The sequence below is a fragment of the Corapipo altera genome, unplaced genomic scaffold, assembly GCF_003945725.1.
Source record: "Corapipo altera isolate COAL_440 unplaced genomic scaffold, ASM394572v1 0, whole genome shotgun sequence".
Lineage (NCBI taxonomy): Eukaryota > Metazoa > Chordata > Aves > Passeriformes > Pipridae > Corapipo > Corapipo altera.
Window position 1 is genome coordinate 10,404,453 of NW_020884872.1, and position 12,115 is coordinate 10,416,567.

The 12,115-nt window shown below is 41.0% G+C and overlaps 1 protein-coding gene across 15 annotated transcripts in view; it reads left to right on the top strand.

Annotated features, from left to right (window-relative positions):
• The window catches only part of DMD (dystrophin), a 918,699-nt gene that overhangs the window by 851,792 nt on the left and 54,792 nt on the right, over positions 1 to 12,115 (top strand). For all 15 annotated transcript variants that reach the window (XM_027636380.1, XM_027636395.1, XM_027636430.1 and 12 more), the window contains 3 exons: positions 591 to 665; positions 8,203 to 8,404; positions 11,772 to 11,857. In XM_027636380.1, the coding sequence (XP_027492181.1) occupies positions 591 to 665; positions 8,203 to 8,404; positions 11,772 to 11,857 (363 nt within the window). The remainder of the gene's footprint in view (positions 1 to 590; positions 666 to 8,202; positions 8,405 to 11,771; positions 11,858 to 12,115) is intronic.

Sequence of the window (12,115 nt, forward strand, 5' to 3'; positions counted from 1 at the left end):
TTTTGCAGGTGGGAACTGGGAACTCACCTGCCTGGGTGAGCTGACTTCCCTCCAGGAAGTCTCTACATCTCAGGACATGGCTGGGACCTGCTTGGGCAGAAAGCACAAAAGTTCAATTGGAATTTTTTTAAGGTTTTGTTGGGGTTTTTTTAGCAGTAGCTGAGAGTCACCTGTTTTTTCCGAGGCAGAGCTCTTCTCTTGGGGCTACCTGCACTCAGTCTGGCTGGTGCATTGGGCAGACAAGGAGGAGTTTCAGGGTCGTATCTCCCTCACAGTGCTTTTGGTGTGAAAGGCTCTGTGGCATTTTCAGACACAGGGCTGCTGTCTCTGATGTTGTGCTTTCAAGTGCTCTTAAGTTCAGTGCCTTTGAACGAAAGGAAGTAACACTTCAGGATTTAGTATTTTCTTTTTGGATGGTTGATTGTCAAGATTTGAGGGCTTTAGCCCAGTAGAGTTTCTAACGTACTTTTTTCCTCTGTTCTTTTAACCAATAAGTATAATCTTGTAGTTCAACTTAGCAACGTCTCTGTGAGTCTGATTATTTGTAAAGTGTAAATCTGATCTATTATTTTGATATTGCCCCCCTACAGCTGACCTGAACAACGTCAGGTTCTCGGCGTACAGGACTGCCATGAAGCTCCGCAGGCTGCAGAAAGCCCTCTGCTGTAAGTATCTGTCTGTGCCTCACCCACTGCCAGGAAGGCTTCAAGACGCATGCACGAGTTTGTTCACAGCTTTCAGAAGCAGAAAAGTGCTCCCACACATACCCCTGCTCTGCTTGGTGCATGGAAACCTCTCACCTGAAGGGTCTTTGCTGCCTTCAGTTTGTATGATCCTTACAAAACCAAAGTGCTGGGGATATGCAGATCTGTCCCTTGTAAGACAGAGCAGCGGATCAGAAAGAAAACGTAACATCCCCTACATGTTTCTTGCTTTTACACTCTTTAACCAAGTATTTGCACTGTGCTCAGTAGTGAAGCCATGTTCTGTGTCAGCCACAGCTCTACAGTGGAAAGGAGCACAATTGTAGTGTGTTGTGAACGGTGAGAACCTGATTGAAATAATTGCTCTAGAGCTGGAGTTGCTAATGGTTTAAGTTGAATCTTGAGCCCTGAGGGGTTATTGCCTTTAAATGAGATCATCACAATAAACATTTAGCTTCATTTTTCCCCAGCTTTCGTTTGTGTTGAGAAGTCTCTCATCAGCTGTACATTAGTGGTGTGCATGTTCTAACACTTTAATTCTCCCAACTGCCGTATGGTATTCAACTTGTCACTGGAGTTACATTTCCTTTTCAGCTTATTGTAACCTGATAGCTAAATAATTTGCTCAGAGTTTTCTTGATAAGCCAGTCAGTTGCCAAAACAAGCAGTTTATCAGGCAGTCCAATTCGGAGGATTATTAAAATATTTTAACATTCACTGTCTAGCATTTAATTACAGGGTTAAATGTCTTGACACAGTTGCAAATGTCTCAACTGTTGATTTATCTCTAGTTTGGATTTGTGCTCACATGCTTTCTGGAACTGTGTCAAACCTTGGTATTTCTGTGTATGTTTACTTTTAGGCTTATAAGCATGGATGAATTCCACTAAAGAACAGACTGAATTTCTGAATGTATAAAAAAACAGGAAAAAAAAGAGGAAAAAATAAACAATAGGTGCAAACTTTTGTAACATAATGAAAGATTTCAACATTAATGCAATGACAAAGAAGGAATTATGATGATCAGAAATAGAGATATCTTTCCATGGCACGGCACTTCTGCCACACTTACTATGGACACCTGGTATAAGGAAAACTGGAGTGACATGCAGTGAAAAATATTCATAATTAGTGCAGCACTGAAGTAAGAAACTAAAATTTTTGGAATTGCAAGTTTGACTAGCTGGCAGTGCACAAGTGTAACTCGTAACAGGTTTTCATGACTGGAAGTGTAAAACTTTGCATTCCATTTTATTTGTATTAGAATTATAGAATATCCTGAGCTGGAAGGGACCCAAAAGAATCATTGAAGTCCAACTTGTGGCCCTGCATAGGACAGCCCCAAGAATCACATCATGGCCATGAGAGCATTGTTCAAATGCTTCTTGAATTCTAGCAAGCTTGGTGCTACCATTGGCTAGTGTGACCACTTCCCTGGGGAGCCTGTTCCAGTGCTCAACCACCCTCTGGGTAAAAACCTTTTCATAATATCCAACCTAAATCTCCCCTGACACAGCTTTATATTCCCTAAGGTTGTGTCACTAGTCACCAAAGAGAAGAGATCAGTGCCTGCCCCTCCTCCTCCCCTCACGAGGAAGTTGTAACTGTGATGAGGTCTCCCCTCAGTCTCCTCCAGGCTGAACAGACCGATTGTCTTCAGCCACTGCTCATACAGCTTCCCCTCCAGGCCCTTCACCATCTTCGTTGCCCTCCTTTGGATGCTCTCTAAGAGCTTAATATTGTGTTTGCCTAAACCTGCACACAATAGTCAACATGAGGCCACACCAGTGCAGAGCAGAGCGGGACAATCGACTGGCTGGCGATGCTTTACCTGACGCCCCCAGGACACAGTTGGCCCTTATGGCTGCCAAGGTACTGCTGACTCATATTCAACCCCCAGGTCCCTTTCCATGACATTGCTCTCCAGCCTCTTATTTCCCTCTCTGTATGTACATCCAGGGTTGCCCCATCCCAGGTGCAGAATCCAGCACTTACCCATGTTAAACATCATGCAGTTGGTTGATTACTCAGCCCTCTAATTTGTCGAGGTCTCTCTGCAGGGCCTCCCTGCCTTCCAGGGAGTCAGTAGCTCCTCCCTTTTTAGCATCATCAACAAGTTTAGTATATCTTCAAGTCCTGCATTGAAGTCGTTTATGAAGATGTTGAGGCGCACTGGCCCTGGAATGGAGCCCTGCAGAACCCCACTAGTGAAAGGGCACCAGACTGATGTCACCCCATTCACTGTCACCCTCTGTGCTTGACCTGTGAGCCAATTGCTCACCCACCACATGATGTGTTTATCCAGCTGTGTGCTGGACGTTTTGTCCAGAAGGATATTGAGAGACCATATTGAAAGCTTTACTGAAATCCTAAAAGAGTACATCAACTCTTTTTTGCTTGGTCAACTAGGTGGGTTACCTTGTTCTAAATGGAAATTAAGTTTGTTAAGCAGGGCTTTCCCACATGAACCCATGCTGGCTGTGGCAGATGATCATGTGTTGTCCTTCAGGTGTTTTTCAATATCTGGTTCCCACCATTAGATAATTCTGGACTCATCTTGACTTTTCTATTGGGTTTTGATAGCAGGGGTCTACAGGGATGATTTCTGTAAGAAGCTGCTAGAAACTTATCCTGTGTCTGACAGAGCCAATGCCAGCTGGCTACGAGACGGACCTGGGGCAGGCCAAGGTCAAGCCCATCAGGGATAGTGGTAGCACCTCTGGGATAATGTAGTTGAGAAGGGGAGAAAACTGCTGTGCAACAGCAGCTGGGAAAATGGAGTAAGGATATGTGAGAGCAACAGCCCTGCAGATGCCAAGGTCAGTGGAGAAGGAGGGGGGAGGAGGTGCTCCAGGTGCCAGAGCTGAAATTCCCCTGCATTCTGTGAGGAAGACCATGGTGAGGCAGGCCATGGCCCTGCCAGCCTTGGAGCTCCACAGTGGAGCAAATATCCACGTGCAGCCCATGTAAGTCCCCATGCCAGAGCAGGTGGGTTACTGAAGAAGACTGTGACCCCCTGTGAAGCCCATACTGGAACAGGTTTGCTGGCAGCACTGGTGACCACATGGAGGTGACCTGTACTGGGTAGTCTGGTCCTGAAGGACTGCATCCAGTGGACCTGTGCTGGAGCAGCTTGTGAAGAACTACAGCCTGCGGGAAGGACTCACGTTGGAGCAGTTTATGGAGGACTGTCTCCGGTGGGAGGAACCCCTCACTGGAGCAAGGGAAGAGTGTGAGGAATCCTCCCTCTGAGGGGGAAGCAGTGGCAGAAGCAACGTGATGAACTGACACAGCCCCCATTCCTTGTTCCCTTGCACCGCTGCAGGGGAGGAGGTAGAGAATTTGGCAGTGAAGTTGACCCTGGGAAGAAGGGAGGGGTTGGGGGATGTGTTTTAAGATGTAAGATTTATCTCTCATTATCCTGTTCTGATTTGATTGGTAACGAATTCAGTTAATTCCCCTAAGTCAGGTCTGTTTTGCCTGTGATGGTAACTGGTGAGTGATATCTCCCTGTTCTTATCTCGACCCATGAGCCTTTCAGTGCATTTTCCCTCCCCTGTCCAACTGAACAAGGGAGTAACAGAGCAGCTTTGGTGGGTATCTGGCATCCAGCCAGGGTCAGTCGACCTGCTACAACTTTGCTGTGTGGAATTGTAATTATGCACTGCAGTGAGTTCATCTCTTGAGGTTACACTTAGATAAATTTTCAGAGAATTGATGCTTTCAGAGACATGCAGTGGCACTGACACTGATTACTCTAGCACATTCTTCATACTTGTATCTAAGGAGAAGTATTTAAGGAATTTGGTTAGCAGCCTTTGTTCTTACAAATATTTTTGCCTGGAGACACCATCATTGTATTTGTGTATTCTATCATTTCAGTGTCGCTTGTGAACTAAGTTTAATTAGTTAAAAAAAAAACAAAAAACCTTAACTCATTACAAAATACTTTTCCTGCATTTTGGCACTAGTAGAATTAGAGCACAGTGCTGGATTTCAGGCTCCTACGCCTACACAAAACCAAAATCCCACTTGCAGTAGGTGCAGCTTTCAGCTCTCTTTATTTCAGTTTTAAAATTGCAGGATTTTATATATTCTTTTCTGCAAACTTCATAGAAAGCAGAGCAGTTTTGTCTACTGAGGAGCACTCTAAAAATGCGTGCACAGTCGAAGGCCTGCAGAAATAAAGGTACATCCTATTTCTCAGTGGCAAAAATAGAAACATTTTCTTCAAAAAACTATACTTAGACTTGAGTTCTTTTCAGTTCGTAAATCAGCCCAATGAACATTAAGACACGAGGATATTAAACCTAATGAAGAATATAGAAAATAGCAATTATTAACAAATAAATGCTTCTGTACTGTGTTACCTTAGAAGAATCTATTGTGTGACTCTTATCATCTCAAACTTTGAAATTATTGTGAGCATGCCAGGTGTAACTATTGCGCCAGGGTTTTTTTAAATGTATGTTTTCCTTTGATAATCACATCAAAGCATGATGACTTTCTTGTTTTGCTACTTTTAAAGATCTGATCTTCAAGTGCAAACCACATCACAACATTGTGATCTCAATAAAATGAGATGTATTCACAAACTTTTCTTGGAGATGCAGCAAAAGAAAGTATCCAAGAACTTCTGTTAGGGGTCCTTTTTCCTTTAATTTTGTACAGGCTAGATTAAACACATTTTTTAATGTATCAGCCAACAGCAGCATGTTAGAGAAGAGATGATTTGTGTTCTGGGAAGACCATTAATACTTTTTATCGCCAACCATATGTTGAGTTTTCTCTAAGTTCAGCTTGTGGCCTCCGCAGTGTACTTTCTTCTACCTGTTAATTGTCACTTCTGTCCTTCAACTGGTTACTTATTCCTGGTTGTCTTTTAGCCTTTTCCTGCAATCTGGCCATGGGTTGGTGTCTAGTTACAAACATCTAATGTTTTCTATATTGCCTTTGAGGCCAAAGAAGTATTTGTGTAAAGGACTTAGACTTCAAAATAATCTAGAAGCCACTGCTCACACAAATTTTGGAGTCAGTTTTTGGATTTTAAACAGCAAAGAGTAAAAGAGTGGCAGATAACCCACAAAAAATGCAAAGCATTAAGTGGTATGGTTTATTTCAATTAAGGCTTTTCAAATCACTGACTGGCACCAAATATTCAACTCTTCAATACCTATCTGACTGTGGAGCTTGTCTTTTGAAAGTTGGTCATTCATGGGACCTCCATATTTGCTTTTAGGAAAGAAATATGTAGTTTCATCCTCTGGGAGAGGACCCCTCCACATTCCTTAAGTCTTGGTGGTAAAGATGCAGGGGGAGCTTAATGTGGCCGAGGCCAGAGCCTTCCTTTTTCCCATTAAAAGAGGTTCCCTAAAGCAGAGCGTAGTGGCAAGCACTTTCTGCTTGTTAGGAGATGATCATGTATTATTAACTTCAGGATAGGACAGGAGGTTGATGAAGAGTGGGCTGAAAGGCTTTTTAGAATATGCTGCTTATTAGTGGGAAAAGCTTTCACAGAGTGGAATGACCCATGTTTAGCAGTAGCTGCATATATAATTAAGCTGTCAGTCAGATGCCTGAGGGGTTCATTTAATTACCGTTGATTCGTAGTCTCAAAGGAACTGAGAGTTCAGTCTAAAGCTCAGAGTTATAGGTGTTGAGAGGGCTCTGCTCTATTTTCAATTGCCTAATAAATTCTTAGAAGAAAAGTGTCTTTCTGAGACTCTCAGGAATGGGTCTGATGCTTTTGTGGGATATAACAGTGACCTTAGAATAGCTATACCTTGTATGCTACTAGATTAAACATAATATTCCAAAATACTTTCTTTTAATAAATATCTATATGCTAATGTGAAAAAAGCTAAAGTTCCAGTAAACCCCTGCACAAAATCATAGATTCAAAGTTAAATTTCCTGGTTTAATAATAGGAATAGCATTCTGAGCTTTCCTTATGCAGTCTAGCACTAGGTATGTCAGGCCCCAGAGGATGAAATTTTCAAAAGTACTTAAGGGATTTAGTAGCAGAAGTAAGTCCCTATTGATTTCCAATGAAATGTATACTCCTGAAATTCTTTTGGCAATTATGAAATCTCAGCATACTGTCCATGCAGCATAACCAAGCAGCCCTGTGGGCAGCTCAGGTATTTCTCATCTCCCACTAGGTCATCAAAGGGACAGTTTCATACTTGGTAAAATAGGATACTCAAGTGTGAATTTGGCAAATGTGCCCTTAAACAGGATCAAGTTCTAAAAAAATTCCTGTATGGTATTCTGAGTTTAGCCTCTGCACGTGATGGAGGTTTCTTGACATTCAGATGTTGCTTACCGGAACTCAAGGAGCACATTTTTATTCCAATGAGAGAAAAATTGGTCTTGCAGTTGGGTCAATTTATTTTCCAGTTTTGTGAAGAATTTCTCAGATGATTTTGGGCAGTTCATTTTGGACCAGATGCTGCTCCCTTGGGTCATATTGAATCATGCTGCACTTTATGACTGCTCATGGTATGAGCAGGATTAACAGCATCTGGGCTTTTAACATCCCCATTGCTCACACTCTGGAAATTCACTGCAAGGAGTTGCAAAGGGTTTCATGTGGCAGCAGGAAGACCTGTGTTAAGATCTCTCATTTTTCTGATTTCCTTTGTTCTTATTCCTGTTTTACTTTGTAAACCAGCATCCCATGATTTTGTGTGATGCTCCTGGTGATATTAGTATGCAGAGGTTAAGAGCTGTTTTGCCTTGGACATCCTAATTTCAAAACACAACTGACTTAAATTGGAATGAAAACCAAGTTTTTAAATGTCTGTGACAAAAAACTCGGTTGTATGTTGACTAATATATTAAAATGTGTCTTACTCTGTAATATCATAAAGATATTTATAACTGTAAATGCTCTTCAGAATTAAAAATTGATAAATTTAATTAAGAAATAATAAATCAGACCATTTAATGTTTCTGGAACCTTCTTTTCCCTGTTCTCACCACAGCGAAAAGTAACAGAGAGGTTAATCACAGTTCAGTTGTTCTTTGTTCGTGTATTCCTTGTGGAGTTTGGTTCAGTTAAGATCTCTGAACTTGTGTAAGAAATGGACAGCACATCTCAGTAAAGCTGATGACCTGTACTATGTCAAGAGCACACTTGGTGAATGCAGTAATCAAATATTAGCCTGTCTATCTGTAGGAACATAAAGCATGAAATATATAATTTTTACTTACATAGTAATTTATGCGTAATATTTCCATGGGATCCAAGATCCTAATAGGTACTTTACAGCTAAAAATGAAACATACACTCTGGTCTCTAAGGCCATAGCTGAATAAACAGTGCATTTACAGGAGTCTTGAAACCAGTTTTGCATGTGACTTTCAGAGGACATAAAACGTCCTCTGGCCCAGCACGTAAGCCAAGTAAAGTATGCTGTTTACTTTTTGGACGTGGGTAATACAACCACTGTTTCTCTTCACTCTTTATTGTGATTTATTTTTTTAATTCTAACAGTGGATCTCCTGAGTCTGTCTGCTGCATGTGATGCCTTGGACCAGCACAACCTCAAACAAAATGACCAGCCGATGGATATTCTGCAGATCATTAACTGCCTGACCACCATTTACGATCGACTGGAACAAGAGCACAATAACCTGGTCACTGTTCCCCTTTGTGTGGACATGTGCCTCAACTGGCTGCTGAATGTCTACGACACGTATGTCTGGGTGCTCTGGACTGGGGGTGCTCGGGAGCTTTCCCAATGGCAGGAGTGGGGAAGGGGCAACGAGCTCCTCTGCCTCGTTATAACATGGATGGCTTGGAGCTGAAAAAGAGGGTAGTTGAAGTGAAAGTTTAATAAACCTAATAAGCCTAATGGTTTAATGACTGCATTTAGCTGAATCAATAGAGCCCTTGCTTAGGCTTACAATCCCAGATTTATTAAGCCAAGCAGTGAGAGAGCTGGAAAACAGAACTTTTTAAGCAGATTTCTATGTTCAGACCAATATGTGTGTTCAGGCCAGTTCTGTGACTGCATGTCCTCAGTAGGTCATGGCTTTGTGTGGCTTTTTAATTTATTTAGATAAAGAAATTTAGGAGAATTATCAAGAAGCAACAGAATGGACATCATCATATAAATTCTTGTATGTGGCTGTACTTCTTGTGTTAAACCTTATCAAATATGTCAATTTTCTATACTTTTCAATCTGTCATTCTTGTTCAAAGACAGAAGAGGCTCATCTCTAATCTAATGTGCTTACAACCCTTAGCAGTCAGGAGATTTGAGAAATACTTAATTCAAAATTCAATTTTAAAAATTGCACCTATAAGTGTAAATACAACAGACTAAATGTACCTGAACAAAATTTATGGGTTTTCCTATTCAGTGGGTTAATGATGTTGCTCAAAGTGCATAGGCAAATTCCAACAGACGTTTGTAAGCTAATTTTAGAATAAACCATTATATTTTTATTTGGTGAATTTAGTGAAAAAAATGTCATTGGGAGTCTATTATTTGCATTTTTAAGGTTTTTATCAGCCACTTTCAGCTCATCACTGGGGCAGAATAAACATTTACTTGTAGAAATGGAAGGACATGGAACAATTACTTTATTTCCATTGATATTTCCATTGATACTGAAGTGAAGTGGCATAGTATCATTATTCTATCCAGCACTGGATCTTCAGTGATCACTTGCAAAAAAAAAATACAGATTTATACAGATACTGTTTTCCTGCAGGGTCACCTCCGATAAGCTAGTAGTTTGTGACATCCTCTGCAGCATCTGCAGTACTCTGTGAAGTGGATTACTCAGATTACATTATATTTCTTGTGGTGTACCAGTGCAGAATAGGACTATATTCATTTAAGAGCCAGGTTTTATTTCTTTAATCTGCTTTAGCTTTCACAGAACTCTGATCCACTCCTGAGTTATCATCAACCGTAAATAACATATAAACGAAGACACTCAGTTTGTGAAAAACAAAAAAGATGTGCTAGGGATGTTAATCTATATCAGCCACATCAGAAGCAGAGAGGGAACTAAAGGTCATTCCACAGGCTGCTCCTAGACTGAACCGTCCGGTTTAGATTTGCCATGTCCAGTCTGGTTTTCTTCACATTGCACTGTACTGCAAGTACAACATTAGAAAGTATAATTGTCTGCCTCCAGGCAGTTCCCTGGGTGTGCTAGGGAGCTGCCTATTGCAGGACACAATGAAACACAGAGGTGTTTTATGCATGAGGAAAGCTTGTAGCTATTTTACCTAAATTCAAGTTTGAATTACACTGGTAAGAGAGATGACCTTGGGGTTGCACGTGTTTAGTTTTCATTGTAAACTTAATAGGCAGAGATCAACCGAAGTGCTTAGAAGTACCAGAGACATTTAATTAAATGTACTGAATCTTTACTTTTCTTATAATTGAAAACTGTCATTTGTAAAGATATTAATCAAATTCACAGTCAATGACTGATCTAATTATGGGCACATCTCTGCAAATCCAGCTCGTTTCGAATTTGTTTTAATTGATCAGTCACTCATGCTCATTTGCAGTAACATGCTAAATTATTGGTTTGACTTGGGAGGAGAGGAGAGTGAACTGAACAAGTCATGATTCATACAAGTTTCAATTTAATATGCCTTGCAGAGAAATCATCATTCTACATTCTTCTCTTGTATCATTTGCATGAGCCTGGTATTCATCAGGAGGAGTTTCTCAGGGCACAGATTATAATTAATTTGGAAAAGATTTGAGGGAGAGGAGTAAGAGGAGTGGAGTGTGGAAAGCATAGGTAAACAACAAATGCTTATTTGTGATGGAAGGTAGCAGATTCTAAATTTGGCTTTGTTCACCAGTTTGTCTGCACCTTTTATAGGATTTGCAGAGGAGATGTGTGGGTAAATGAGCACCACTGGCTCCACAACACTTTCATAGGATTAAAAAGACAACTTGCATCTTTGTGGAATGGTGCAGTCTGATGCATGCCTCTGTATGATTTATCTTACTACCAGGGGTGGTCTGATTGGTGATGCTTCAAAACTGTTAAGGTTCTGCTTCAAAAATGTTGGTTTTAAGCACTAGCTTCCTATTTTGTATATATCTTCGTTTGCAATAGATGTTACAAATTTGAAATGCCGTCAGAAATAAAAGTCGGGGGGGGGAAGCCAGCAACTGGAAGTAAATTGAGTTAAACCAGATGACTGAGAGAAGATGTGAAGGTTTGTCACTGCATTGCCTGCAGCTCAGAGGAGGATGTTCTCCCAGTCACATTAAAAAGCAAAAGTAGTAGCATGGACATGTTACAAGGCAGGAGTGAGTGTGAGGGGGAGGCTGACCAGAGGCAGTAGGGAGGACTGAGTGGAGTGAGTGTTCCAGCCCATGGCACTGCACAGGACAGGTTTGAGCGCTTCGAGGAGGAGCTCAGAAACCACACCGTGGTGTTAATGGCATAACTGCCTTGCCATGCCTCCCTGCCTGCCATGATTTCTAGGCAAGTCTCATCATTCACGTGAATGTCTTGCAAGTGTCTCTGTTGCTACATTCTGTCGCTACGTCCTGCTGGCAGAGGCTGCTTTTTGTGCTTGGCTCCCTGTTGCCTTTTCAACAAGTCAGGGCAGGGCTGACAGACAATAAGCAAAGACTTCCTAAAAGCGACTGCTACATCACATTTCTAGTGAAAGTGAAGCTGTATTGTCTTCAGCAAAGGGGCTGGTTTGCTGTTCTGTCAGGGACCTCATCTTCTCTGAGAATTGCTCAGCAGCAGTTCAGAGAGAAACCTGTTCAAATAAGCATAGAGTAAAGGCTTTTCACTCATTTTTGCCCGAACAAAGGGGATGAGGAATTATTTCTGATAGAAATTGGTACAACACTCCAGTCCAGTTCAACTATGCCTCTGAAGCCACAACCATATTTTATATTTCATTTCTAGCTTACCTAACAACCACCCAGCTTGTGCTCTGCAACATGGTTCTCTGTGGGACTTAATTTAAGAAGGCACACAGTACTGCTGTGAACTTGGTTACAGTAAACAAATTATGGTATGAATGGATCATATTATCAGCCAGTGTTTCTTTTCCATTAGGGGTCGAACAGGAAGGATCCGTGTCTTATCTTTCAAAACTGGTGTTGTATCCCTTTGTAAAGCACACCTGGAAGATAAATATAGATGTAAGTCTAATTGTTTTGGTTTTACCTTATGTTTATATTCTTGTTTTATTCCTCCTGTTATTTATTGCATAAACATTTAAATAGCATACAACAAGTAATAGTTTTAGATATTCTGGATGCAAAGTGTATTAATTTGTTCCACCTTTTACTTTTAAGTTATTTATTTAGTATGATTTTAGGTAGTTTAGCACAGTGGTCTCCAAATATTTTTGATCCCACTCCTACTAGTAAAAAATTTTTGAACATGCGCTTCCAATA